This window comes from Lutra lutra, chromosome 6 (assembly GCF_902655055.1).
Source record: "Lutra lutra chromosome 6, mLutLut1.2, whole genome shotgun sequence".
Lineage (NCBI taxonomy): Eukaryota > Metazoa > Chordata > Mammalia > Carnivora > Mustelidae > Lutra > Lutra lutra.
Window position 1 is genome coordinate 102,044,726 of NC_062283.1, and position 14,358 is coordinate 102,059,083.

The 14,358-nt window shown below is 36.2% G+C and overlaps 1 protein-coding gene across 1 annotated transcript in view; it reads left to right on the top strand.

Moving 5' to 3' along the window:
• MEI4 (meiotic double-stranded break formation protein 4) overlaps positions 1-14,358 on the top strand; it is a 237,941-nt gene that overhangs the window by 22,235 nt on the left and 201,348 nt on the right. The window contains exon 2 of the mRNA XM_047734094.1: positions 12,699-12,944. Within this exon, the coding sequence (XP_047590050.1) occupies positions 12,713-12,944 (232 nt within the window). The 5' untranslated portion in view covers positions 12,699-12,712. The remainder of the gene's footprint in view (positions 1-12,698; positions 12,945-14,358) is intronic.

A 14,358-nucleotide genomic window follows, 5' to 3' on the forward strand; every position in this document is an offset into this window, starting at 1 on the left:
TATTGAAAATGAATTGACTGTGTAAGTGTGGCTCCAGTTCTAAACTTGTTATTTTATTCCATTGATCTGTTTGTCTGTCTTTATTCTGATACCACCTGGTCCTGATTGCTTTGTATATTGTGTTGTGATTAAGCAGTTTCATTTTTTTTTTTAGCTTTGTTCTTTTTTCAGGCTATTCTAGTATAAAATTTAGAAATAATTTGTCAAGTTCTACTAGGAAGTTGATTGGAATTTTGATTAGGATGGTGTATAGAGGTCAATTTGAGGAGAATTAAGATCTTAGTAATATTATCTCGTCTAGTCCATGAACACAGTATATGTCTTAATTTATTTAGAGCTTTAAACTTATTCAACAGTGTTTTATAGATTTCAAGGTAGAAGTCTTTCACATCTACTGTAAAATTTATTTCTAATTATTATTATTTTAAAAATTCTAACTTTTGTGTAAAAATATAATATATTTGCATACTGACCTTGTGTCCTGAGACCCAGCTAATGTCACTCAATTCTGATAGTTGCTTATTTTAAGATTCCTTAGGGTTTTCTGTAGACATTCATGCTGTATATTAGTAAGTAGAATTTTACTTCTTTCTTTCCAATCTCTATATATTTTTATTTCTTTTTGTATTCCAATCTCTGTTATTTCTAGTCAAGTATTTAATAGAAATGAGAAGAGTGGATATCTTTGTTGTGTTTTCAGTTTTAGAGGTAAAGCATACACTGTTTCATCATTCAGGGTAATGTTCCCTGTGGATTTTGTCACAGTGAGTAAGAACTCTTTTATTTTTATTTTATTTGTTTTGTTTATAGAGAGTTTTTTTTTTTTAAATCATGAACCAGTTTGAACTTTTCGATATTTCTTAAGAAACTATTAAGATGAACATACATTGCTTTTTAAATAGTTTGTTGTCTTATTATGTTGAATTATAGTGATTGATTTTTGAATGTTAAACCAATCTTGCATTCTTCAGAAAACTCTCTTCAGTGATGATGTTTTTAAATATATTGCTGGGTTTGGTTTGTTAGCATTGTGTAAAGGATTTTTGAGTCTGTGTTCATTAAACATACTGTTTTGTAGTGTATTTTTTTTACACTTTGTAATATTTTTGTAAATTTTGGTATCAGGGTTGTATCTATATATATCAAATTATAAAACAAGTTATGATATTTCCTTTTTCTCTGTTTTTCACAAAAAGAGTTTGTGGGGTTTATTCTATCCTTTATTTTTTGAAAGATTTTGTACAAACTTGATACGAAATTTGGTACAACTTCTTGGCACAATTTCTTCTTTCATTGTTTACTAGAATTTTGTAGTGAAACCATGTGGGAATTGATTTTTTTTTGAGTGTGGTGAGGTTTTTTTTTTTCTTTTTTTTAATTTGAAAGAGAGAGAGAGAGCGCGAGCACAAGAGGGGAGAGGGTCAGAGAGAGAAGCAGACTCCCAGCTGATCAGGGAGCCTGATGGTGGGACTCGATCCTGGGACTCCAGGACCATGACCTGAGCCTAAGGCAGTCGCACAATCAACTGAGTGACCCAGGCACCCTGAGTGTGGTGAGGTTTTTAATAAATGTGTAATTTCTTTAATACATAGAAGGCTACTCAGAATTCTTTGTCTTCTTTTGTCAATGTTGGTTAGTATATTTTTTCAAGGAATGTATTCATTTCACTGTAAGTTCTCAAATTTATTAGAGTAGATTATGCATAATATTGCATTAGTTTTTTTTTTTTTAATTTTAATTCTAGTGCGTAGTTAACATACAGTGTTAAGTATGTTAAGTACTATTTCACCCATTCCCCCTTCCACCTTTAGTTTGGGAGCCATCTATTTGTTCTCTAGTGGTAAAGAATCTGTTTTTTGGTTTGTCTCTCTTTCTCTCTTTCTTTTTCTTTTGTTCATCTGCTTTGTTTCTTAAATTCCACATATGAGTGAAATTATATATATATATTATATATGTCTATCTTTCTTTGACTTATTTTGCTTAGCATTATACTCTCTACATCCATCCTTGTTGTTGCAAATGGCAAGATTTCCTTTTTTTAGATTTTATTTCATTTATTTTATAAAAAATTCTTCTCTTTTTTTTTAAGATTTTATTTATTTGTTTGACAGAGATCACAAGTAGGTGGAGAGGCAGGTAGAGAGAGGGAGAAGCAGGCTACCTGCTGAGCAGAGAGCCCGATGCAGAGCTCAATCCCAGGACCCTGAGAGCATGACCTGAGCCGAAGGCAGAGGCTTAACCCTTGAGTCACCCAGGCGCTCCTCACTTATTTATTTTAGGGAGAAAGAGAGAGAGAGAGATTGGGAGCACAAGGTGGGGAGGGGCAGAGGGAGAGAGAATCTCAAGCATATACCCCACTGAGTGCGGAGCCTGATGCCAGGCTCTGTCTCAAGACCCTGAGATCATGACCTGAGCCAAATTCAAGAGTCAGATAGATGCTCAACCAACTGAGCCACCCATATGTCCTAAGAGTTAATTCATTTTTTTAAGATTTTATTTATTTATTTGTGAGAGAGAGCGAGAGCGAGCATGAGTGTGGAGAGGGGCAGAGGCAGAGGAAGAAGTAGACACTCTGTTGAGCAGGGAGCCCAATGTGGGGCTTGATACCAGGACCCTGGGATCACAACCTGAGCCGTAGTCAGACACTTAACCGACTGAGCCACCCAGGTGCCCCTCATTCTTTTTTTATGGCTGAATAATATTCCCTGTGATGTATGCATGCATTTTTTGTGTGTATGTATCTATATATCTATCCATCTGTCTGTCTATATATAATATCACTTCTTTATCCATTCATCTGTCAATGGACACTTGGGCTGCATCCATAACTTGGCTACTGTAATAATGCTGCAATAAACATAGGGGTGCAAATATCCTTTCGAATTACTGTTTTCATATTCTTTGGGTAAATACCCGTAGTGTGATTAGTAGGTCGTAGGGTAGTTTTATTTTTAATTTTTTGAATAACTTCTACACTGCTGCCCACAATGGCTGCACCAGTTTGCATCCCTACCAACAATGCATGGAGATTGATTTTTCTCCATATCCTCACCAACACTTGTTTCTTATGTTTTTTATTTTAGCCATTCTGTCAAGTGTGAAGTGATATCTCATTATGATTTTGATCTGCATTTCTCTGATGAGATATATTGAGCCTTTTTACATGTGTCTGTTGTACATCTGTGTATTTTCTTTGGGGAAGTGTCTTTTCATATCTTTTGCCCATTTTTAAATTGGATTATTTGGTTTTCTCATGTTGTATAAGTTCTTCTTTATTTTATTTATTTAAAAAGATTTTATTTATTTATTTGACAGAGAGAGACACAGTGAGAGGGAACACAAGCAGGGGGAGTGGGAGGGGAAGAAGCAGGCTTCCCGCCAAGCAGGGAGACTGATATGGAGCTCGATCCCGTGAGCCGGGATCATGACCTGAGCGGAAGGCAGACACTTAACAACTGAGCCATCCCGCATCCCTATTAATCTTTTTTTAAAATTAACTTTGCCTTGTTAAATTTTTTGATTGTTTATTTCCTATTTACTAGTGTTCTGATAATATATTTATGATATCCTTCCTTTCAATCCCTCTGTTTTTTGCTCTTCTTCCTCTCATTTTCTAATGTGGAAATGTGGGTCATTGAATTTAAGCCATTCTTCTCTTATATAATCAATATTTGAAGCTATTATTTTTTTTACAAGTGGTTTAGCTTCCTCTCTTATAATTTAACAAGTTGCATTTTCACATTCAGTTTGAAATAACACTCTAATTATATTTGAATTTTTTTCTTTGTCTCCTATATTATTTAGAAGTGTGTGGTTTGTTTTCCAAATAATTTGAGAGATTTTCCAGACATTTCTCTTTGTTTTTCTTGTGGTTAGAGAACATATTGTACAACATGTCAGTCTTTCGGAATTTAATGGGAATTGTTTTGTCTCCGCATACAATCTAGATCTACCTTGTTGAATGTCCCAAGGGAACTTCAACAGAATATGTATGCATCGGCATTTATAAGATGTAAAGTTCTATAAATGTCAGTTGGTTCAAGATGGTTGGTATTATTTTTCAAATCCTTTTTATCATCATCATTATTATTCAAGGTTTAGGTATTCTATCAATTACTGAAAGAAGTGTGTTAAAATCTTCACATATGATTGTGGATTTGTCTCCCTTATGTGTTTTCAGTTTTTCTTCTTGTATTTGGAAATTCTATTATTGCTATTATGTTCATACATATTTAGGATTGTTAATCTTCCTGATTAATTGAACTTCTTAAAATCATATGAAATGTTCCTCTACATCTCTTATATTTTCTTGTCATGAAGTCTCTTTTGTCTGATATTAATAGAGCCATTCCAAATTTTTTTGTAAAGATTTTATTTATTCATTTGACACAGAGGGAGAATGAGAGAGGGGGATCACAAGTAGGCAGAGTGGGAGGCAGAGGGAGAGGGAGAAGGAGAAGCAGGCTCCCTGCTGAGCAGAGAGCCTGAGGCTGGACTCCATCCCAGGACTCTCTGGGATCATGACCAGAGCTGAAGGTAGACACTTAACTGATTGAGCCACCCAGGTGCCCCCATTCCAGATTTCTTATGTTTACTGTTTGCATTTTTAGTTACTTTCAATATATCTTTTTTTGAGAATAGTTAATTACCTTAACCTACATATTTGTAATTTAGTCCTTCAGAAAAACTTAGGTAGAGCATCTAGGTATAAGTTTTCTTTTGAGCTAAATTGCCAAGTATATGTGTAAATTAATGAATTTTCTTTATTTTCTCTATTTCAGTAAAATCTGTAAGGGGATAAAACCCAACTCTTATAAATGTCTGTAGTCACTGAAAGGACAAATAGATTTAGACATAGAAGCATGATGAGTTCAAGATCTAAATTTCTTCTGTGGCATAAGCTACTTTGAGAAATTACTATGGCTTTAAACAAATCACTTTAATTGATAACCCCAGAGTAAAACTGAACACTGATACAGCTAAGGCTAGTTACTGTCATTTGAGTATCCCATTTACAAGATGAAATAGATTGATATTCTTGCCAATAAAAGACCTCTTTCATGATTAGAAGATAGCTCATTAAAAAAGATTCTAAAAATTCTTAATACAAATAGCATTCCCTAAAAGAAAAAAAAAAGATACCTAATACAGTTCTGTTCTGCCTATACTTGCATGGGCACCAAGGTTCAGGCCTGCCAATGCTGTCATTATGAGGCTGTTTCTTGGCTAACATGAGTTTGGGTTGATAATCTCAGGTTGGCTAGATCTAAGTCGTAAGGAAGACAGAAAGTTTGGGTGGGTAGAAGAAATAGGGAATTTGGGAAGTTTGATGTGGTTTCCTGGGAAAAGTAGACAAGAATTGTTAGACCACAGGATTGCTGACACTTTTGACTTGAATGGTTCCTGTTACATAGGTCGAGCTAAGTATTGGTTACAGTGGTGGAGGGAAAGCTAGGACCACTTCCTGCTTCAGACGCCATCCCCTGGTATCCGGAACATGGGCCTTGTGGTGTTTTTTGTTGCCCTGGAGGGTACTGTGCTGATTTCTAGAATGGCCTGCAACTTCTTCTGATACTCTTTAGTTGGTTAGGGATTGTTGTAGTGGTACTCAGTGGAACAGGAGATAAGTAACATGGATCCAGTGAATTCACAGGTTCTTGATGGAGAAGAGCATTGTATTGATACAGGATGCACATTCTATGGTGTGTCTGTCTGATTTTGGAGGATATAATGCCATAGAACTGGGTTGGGAGCCTGGGCAGGAGCAGGTGGGAGCAGACAGTTGTAGATGAGAGCTTGAGGACCAGTGCTGAGTGATGGCTTACATGCAACAAAAGCTATATTGGCTCTGTGTGTTTGATGTCTGGAGCAAGTTGAGGGGCTGAGTTTAAAGGGACAAAAATTCAGAGGACATCATGTGCTAGAAGATGCCGAAAATCAAAGTACTCAGTATGTGCGAAGCTGCCCCTCTCTTTTAGTAGTCTGTTTTAAGCTAGTAAAAAGTAGAATTCTAATTTGTTAAAGGTAAATCTAAGTGAATGTAAAAAATGTATTAGACTTATTTATTTATTTGACAGAAAGAGAGAGAGAGAGATAGCGAGAAAGGGGACACAAACAAGGGCAGTGGGAGAGAGAGAAGCAGGCTTCCCGTTGAGCAGGAAGCCAGATGCGGGGCTCAAACTAAAGACCTTGGGATCATGACCTGAGCTGAAGGCAGACGCTTAATCACCGATCCACTCAGGTGCCCCTAGACTTATTTATAAATGAAAGCCTATGAGAAGCCATGAAGCATTTCAGATGCTCTCTGAAATTCACCGTGGTCAGCTTGGTGAGATTTAAATAAGAGAGATAGATGAGAACTAGGGCAACTTTTCAGCCTTAAAGAAAATGTTTTGTGGGGCTGCTCCTGCTTTTTTGAATTGATGTCTTAGGTGTACACAGAAGGGAAGTATAAGAAGGTATTATGTAATAGGAGTTAGAAACGTGTCCTTTGCAAAATGGGACTTCTTTGGATAGGGCCTTTTACTCTTTCCAGGGGACTCTGCCTTACCACTGCCCCCTTCCTCAGTCTTCTGTGCTCCTTGCAGAAGCCGGCTGCTTCTCTCCCCTGCGATTGGCTGAACATTTCTCAGTTGCCTGTTCTGGTTGTTTCTTTGGTTTCTGGTTTCATCCTCTGTTCTTCCTCATTTTATGACACGTAGCTTTTTCCATTTCCAGAGTGTAACCTTATAAAAAATCCCAAATTTGTGGAGTTTATTTATGGATTTGAGTTCTGTAGGTCATTAGACTTTCTCATATACCCTGTGAGAACAAGATGTTTGTTTTTGTGATAAGAATTATGTCCATATCAGTGTGTGAAATACCAGTATAATTAGGAAATGCCTACAGTTCTTCTGAATTACATTGTTAAATATGTGTTAATAGTAGGTATCCAGTTCCTTTCCCTTCTGTGGATTTACGCAGTGGAGGAGGATGGTTGAGGATTGTGTATATGTACATGACTTTGCATTTCTGAATCAGTGTACTTTTTTGCTGATTTATAAAATGTGATGTGTTTTCCCCACATGAAATTCTGCAGCATTTCTTTAGAATCCAGAGAAAACCTTTCCTATGACAGAAAAGAAGCATTGAGGAGTCAAAAGGGGGTGGGGATTTGCATAAAAAGAAAACAGTTGTTGAGGAACTCTGTAGACAATTAAAATCTATGATTAACTTTTTCAATGCGAGGAAAATGATAGTTGGCCTGTTTTGATGAAATTGAAAAGAAAAAAAAAAAGCAAGCAGCCCTTTATCTTTACTAGCCTCTTGTCATGAACAGATTCTCTGCTGGGCAGGCTTTTAAAGGCCCCTTAATAATTAAGTGGAAAGATTTGAAATCTTAAGGAATTCCTTATTCTTTTATGTAAAATTTCACATGATGTTACTCTGCTGAGCACTTCATAGTACAGTGTGTTCTGAAACTATAACAATAATTAGAGAATTTTTCAGCTGGACCTAATCCAAATATCAGGTGTCAGACCTTGTCCAAAACTTTACCAAAACTAATTATCCAAAAAGTCTTATAGAAGCTTACTGTTCTGGCATTGCTGAACTCTGCTGTGCCCCAGACTGATGTTTGATAAATATCAAATAGGGATTTCCTCCTGTACTCACTTTGTCCTATGATGTTCATCTCAGTAATTTAGGGAATGTTCTTCAGTTCCTTGCTTTACGGGTAAGACAAGTATTTATTGTATTCACATGAGATAAAATCTAGATTTTTCCCTTATAGCTTACTCTCTCCTATAAACCTGTTTATGAACTAGATTTTGTCTTTCTTGTATTTTCTTTGCTCAGGATTTATTTGGTGAAAGTTTATGGGTATGCTGTAGAAAGACATAGGTTTAGAAGGATTAGATTCACTGGAAGTAGACAAGAAAGGATGTGTTACAGAGTCAAGAGAGACCAATGTGACCTTTAGTCAACTAATTAAGTTCCCCTCCTAATCCATTTCTTCTCTAGTGCCATGCTCCCTGATATGAATTGGCACAGACCTAATGATGAGAGCCGGGATTAAGAGCTGGCCGAGCAGGCTTCTGTGACTGCCTGACTTATACGGATATATTCATTCATTCATTCACTCATTCACTCATTCAAGTATTTAGTTGCCAGTCCACATTGCTGGCATTGAGAATACAGTGACTAGTAGCTTCCTGGTTGCTCATGTTGGAAAGTTTTTTTTTTTTATTTTTTTTTAAGATTTTTAAAAAATTTATTAGAATATGAGTGGGGGGAATATCAGTGGGGAGTCTGCTTCTCCCCACTGAGCAGCGAACCAGATGTGGGACTTGATCCTAAAACTCCAGGATCCCAACCTGAGCCAAAGGCAGACCCTTGATCAACTGAGCCACCCAGGTGCCCTCTTACTGGAACATTTTTTTTTTTTTTTTTTTTTACTGGAACATTTTTAAAGTTTTTCTGCCCTACCTCCAAAATCTACTGTGTCCCTTGGATTAGTGGAAGGAACACCAGATTCATCTGAATGAAGGAGCATCTATCTACATGTGGACATAAAAAGGCCAGAAGTCCACAAGCTTAGTGGAATTTGGGGAAAGCTGATCAAGGATGGAGATCAGGGAATTTAAAGGACAGAATTCCCATTCCGTTGACTGTGTTTCCTCAATTCTGCAGGCATTCTGACAGCTTCAGATTTTTGAGTTTGTTTCACCTGATATTATTTCATTGTTACCCCTCCTCTACTCCTAAGCTGTAGTTGAACTGGTGGTGTGTTTTACACTTGAAGATCACTTAGATCTGAGGAGTAAGTGCTACAGGCTGGGGCTTCTCATCAGGAGTGTAGACTTGAGGCTTTATTCAACACTCATCTTCATTTTCCCTATAATTTGTAATTTGAAAAATACAGAATAGGGAATTTTCTCTAGGATTAGTATTAAGACATTTTTTTCTGTCATATATAACACATTTTATAATGTTTATTGTGGAAAGCATGGAAACTATAGAAAAGCATAAACAAGAAAATGAAATCAGATTTCCTCAACTCATACTCAGTGTTTTGTTTGTATTTTGGTGAATAATCCTGGTCTGTCTCCCTCCCTCCTCCTCCCCTCTTTCTTTTCTTTTCCTCTTTCCTTCCCTCCCCCATTTCTGTCTCTAAATCTATCAATATATCAGTCTCATGTCTATGGATTCCCCCTCCCCCCAATTTTCCAGTTTTACTGTATTTACTATTTTATGTTTATCCTGCAGTTAACACTGTGTGGAAAATACTCTCCCATAGTTTTAAATATTTTAAAAAACATTTTAAATTTAATTATATGTCACAATTTAATGCATCTGTTAGATATTCAAGCTGGTGACAGTTGTTTTGTTTTAGTAATTATAAATAATCCTATAAGATCATCTTTGGGCATAACACTTTTTTGTGACTCTGGTCATGTTTTTAAGATCTTAGAACTTGTATTGCTGGTCCAGAGGGGGATAAGTATTTTGAAGGTATTTGATGCACATTACAGAACTATCCTCCTGAATGGTTACCTAATTCAAACTTTCACTTCTTATATAGGAATGATCGGGGGCTCTTTAGTTCATGGAATTTTCATCAGTGATCTTGGAGATGAACAGAATTTAGAATTCAGGATTATAATTCAAAACAGTTTTGACAGTTTAGAGAATTGGTTAGTTGATACATATTAAAGTTCAGCAGGTAAAAGTGAGGTTAGGAGAAATAGGGCAGGTAAAAATTGCCAAAATACTGTTTGCAGAGTAGCCATTTCTGCATGTACTGGTTGAAGGAGAATATAGGGGTCATAAGAAATGTGACCAGATTTCTTTGTAGCCCTATGGGGACTTTGCTACGGTAAGGTCTATTCCCAAATGTAAAGAAAAAGAAAGCTCATTTGAGTGAATGGTGTATTCTAAAAAGACTGTTAAAATTTTGTGTTTTCTGCTGTTAAGAATTCAAAGACACTAAATACCTTCTTGGGGAACATTTAATGTTCATTTTAATTATTTACGATAATTATTTGAGCATAAATTGAATTTTAAAAAGGCTTTCTGAAAGTTATTATGGATCTTTCCTCATTTAAGTAGAGAATATGTTTAGGAAGCTCATATTTTTTTCCATGAAATTTCAGGGGAAATAGAATTTACCTTGCAAATGGTACTTTGAGGATAGGAATGTTATCCTTAGATAAAAATGGCATATGTTTATAAACACACACACACACACACACACAAATATGAGGAAGCAGTTTAAAATGCCTGCTTCTGTTTGGTTGTAGGTTATAGTACTATGTGTGTTTTGAGTGTAATTTGTATGGTAGAAGGTTGTACCAATATATCTATTAGCAATCACTTCTGTTCGCTTGTGGTACAATTCTAATTAATGTTCAGATAAGTGACCCTGGGATAGTTAGAATCCAGAAGGACTTTATAATTTGTTCTTTTTATGTTGACTGACATTCAGCATGGTTTTAAGACTATTAGCAAATCACATATGATGACTTAAATATCAGAGCATTTAATTAATCAGCTTACTTAAATCAATTAATTAAAAATCTTTGCAAGATGACAGGGAGTTTTCTGTGATACTGTTATCCAGAGAATTTTGTCCTCTCGTGCAAATAAACAACTTTTTTTTCTTCTTAGTTTTTAGCTTAGATTGCCACAATTCATAATTGAATATCAGCTCATTTTCTACCCAAAACACTTTAAATAGGTCATTATTTTCCATTATTGTTATTATTGTTATCTTTAGTCAGTACTGTTATATCTGATGGTGGGCTTACTTTAGGGAGGGTCATCCCTGCTTTCTGCGTTCTGCCCACAGGTGCTCTCCCGAAGTACTGAGAGGCAGGGAGTCTGGCCCCCATTGCTGACACAGCAGATGAGGGATGAACCAGCTGAGTGACATGGTTTCTGTGAAACTAAAATAGGTGCAGCTATAATTCTAATTAGTTGGTCTATCTTCACAGCATTGAGTCTTGGGTATATTATGTAGCTTAACTGTGGTAACTATACTTTGCTTTTGGAAATCTGTTCTTCATAATTTTTTTTTCTAATTATAATTCCATACATGTTCATAGCCAAAAATTAGGAAAATTTAGAGAACTGTTGATAAGAAAATAAAAATCATTGATAATTATATAGTAGAGATAAATCCTGTTTACATTTTTTTTGTATTTCCCATATTTTACATAATTGGGATCGTACTGTACATATAATTTTATGTCCTCACTGGTTTACCACTCAGCATATCATTAGTAGTTTCTCATGGTAATAAAAAATCTCTGAAAAACCCTATCTTAATAGATGATATTAATTTGAATGGATGATATTCATTTGAATAGATGACCAACTTAACTATTTGGTTGTTGGTCCTAGTTTTCAATGATAAATTATTCTGTTATGAACATATCATACATACATTTTTGTGTTGATCTCTGATTACAATAAAGCAGTATTACGCTTCCTCTTAGATTGTGTATTTTCAGTGTTAAGCTATAGAATACCAGATAGGTACAGTTTTGTAGGTTGTGATAAAACCTCTGAAAAGGTTTTATATGATGGAATATGAATTGTTCTTTGAAGGATACATACCCAGGACTTTGGCAGCTATGAGAGTCAGGGAATCACAACCAGGGAAAATTCAGGAGCAGCGATGTGAATGGGAATGAAATTAGGCTGAGTGCATCTGTTTGGATGATATGATTTAACCACAGTGGAAGGATAGGCTCGAGAAATTGGACAACATAAAGTTTGAAATGTGGAGTAAAGAATTTGAATTTGTTAGACTGGATCTGGAAACCAAAGGTCCTAAATTCTCTGGAACCATTGTACTATTCATTACGAATCTTTATGTAGCACATTTTATGGGCAAAGCTCCCCCTTGTGGAGGCCCACAAGGGGTTTATACTTCAGTGAGGGTCATAGTATTTGTCCAATGAATGCAGTGGTCTGTCATGTCCTTAAAATTACAGACCTTGATACAGTGCTGATTTGGAAAAGTTTGCTCATGGTGGCAATTGGAAATCTTTGGAGGTGCAGAATCAGAGCACAGCTACAACTTAAATTATGCCAATATTTTAAAGATTGTTCTCAGTATAGATTGGAGGGGCCTGGTTAAAGGCAGGAATAGTAACAAGTAGGTCATGGTTCATGAAGGAATGCAGCAGGGCTGGGAAGCAAGGACTCTAAGACTTAGAAGAATGGGTCCGAGGAGAAAGGTGTGCATTTAAATGATTTAACTTACTGGTTCAGATTACAGAGTTGACTCCTTTCAAAATGTAAAAGCCTGAGTGCCCTTCCCAGATTTGCTGAATCTGAATTTTGGGGAGAAATTTGGGACTAGATATATGTATACGTATATACATATATCTCCCTTAGAGACTCTGATGTGTGCCTCTGGTTAGAAAACACTAAATGAATTAATGTGTGTTTTTTCCACCCCAAGAATTTGTCAAATTGTCTGAACCTACTGTTTTGAATTTTAATACACTTAATATGCATGTGTATGCATTTTTCTTTTGCATATTTTTTCATACTCTCTTCAGTTCCTGAGAAAATTTTTTCTGTTACTTGGTGTCAAGTTGTATTAAACTTATTAATTAGCGTTACTCTGCAAAATCAATTTTGAGCAAATGAAATGCACTGCAAAAGTTAAACGAAATTTCTGAATTTTTTTTCTTACTAAATGATAGAGACAAAAGTCAGGATGGATGCTCAAACATGGTATTTGAGAACGTCAAAGCTGGCTCTGGCCTTGGCAATTATCCGCTCGACACCAGCTGACACAAGCAGTAAAGAATACACAGAGCACCTTGCGAAGGTGGTGTCCAAGCAGGAGTCAATGTGGAGATCTAAAGTCCAAGCCTTGGAAGCTGAAGTTCTGCAATTACGCCACAAACTTCTTCTGAGCAGGATGCGTGCAGGAGTATTTAAGAGTGGTGAGTATATGAAAATGTATTCTACAAGTATATCATTCTGGGTTTTTATTGTTTACTTTTTTTAAAAGATGTATTTATCCATTTTTGAGAGAAAGAGAGAGCAAGCGGGGAGGGGAGGGGCCGAGGGAGAGGGAGAGGGAGAGAATCTCAAGCAGACTTAGTGCTGAATGCCTGGCCTGATGTGTGACTTCATCTCATAGACCTGAGATCATAAGCTGAGCTGAAACTAAGAATCAGTTGCCCAACTGATTGAACCACCCAGGCAGCTCTTTTTGTTTACTTTTAACTTAACTTTTTTAAAGATTTTATTTATTTACTTGGGAGAGAAAGAGATCACAAGTAAGCAGAGAGGCAGGCAGAGAGGGGGAAGCAGGTTCCCTGCTAAGCAGAGAGCCCAGTGCGGGGCTCCATCCCAGGACCCTGATCATGACCTGAACCAAAGGCAGAGGCTTAACCCACTGAGCCACCCAGGCACCCCAACTTTTAATACAATTTTTTAAAAATTGAGTATAACTGACACACAATGTTACATTAGTTTCAGGTTACAGTTTAGTGATTGGACAACTCTGTGTGTAATGCTGTATTCACCAAAAGTGTGGCTACCATCTGTCCCATTACATTGCTATTACGGGATCATTGACTGCATTCTTTATGCTGTGCCTTTTATCCCCAGGGCTTACTCATGCCATAACCGGAGGGCTGTACCTCCCTCTCTCCTTCACCTATTTTGCCCAGTCTCCCTGATAACCATCAGTTTGTTGTCTGTATTTATGGGTCTGATTCTGCTTTTTGTTTGTTTATTCTTTTTTTTTTTTAGATTCTATTTATGAGTGGAATCCTATGGTATTTATCTTTCTCCGTCTGACTTATTTCACTTAGTATAATACCCTCCAGGTTCTTCCATGTTGCCTCAAACAGCACCATCTCATCCTTTCTTTTGGCTGTGTAATATTCCATTGTGTGTGTGTCTGTGTGTGTGTGTGGTTATGTGTATGGATAATATCTTCCTTATCCATTCATCTATTGATGGACACTTAGGTTACTTCTATCTTAACTATTGTAAATAATGCTGCAATAACATAGGGGTACTTATATCTTTTCTTGTTAGGGTTTTAGCTTTCTCTGAGTAAATATACAATACTGGAATTATTAGTTTGGTATTTCCATTTTTAATTTTTTGAGGAGCCTCTATACTGTTTTCCACAGTGGTTATACCAATTCTATTTTATTTCATCTTCAAAATTATTTGAAAATTATTTGGTTTCCTAAAACTAGATGACTTCTTCTTTGCCCTATAAAGATTTTTTTACTTGTAGTCTTCATCAAAAGTTTATTGTTACTTCCTAATGAATGAGGCTACATTAGATATTGGGATGAAGTTGGAGAATAAAAGTATCTAGATGTGAAGGCAATC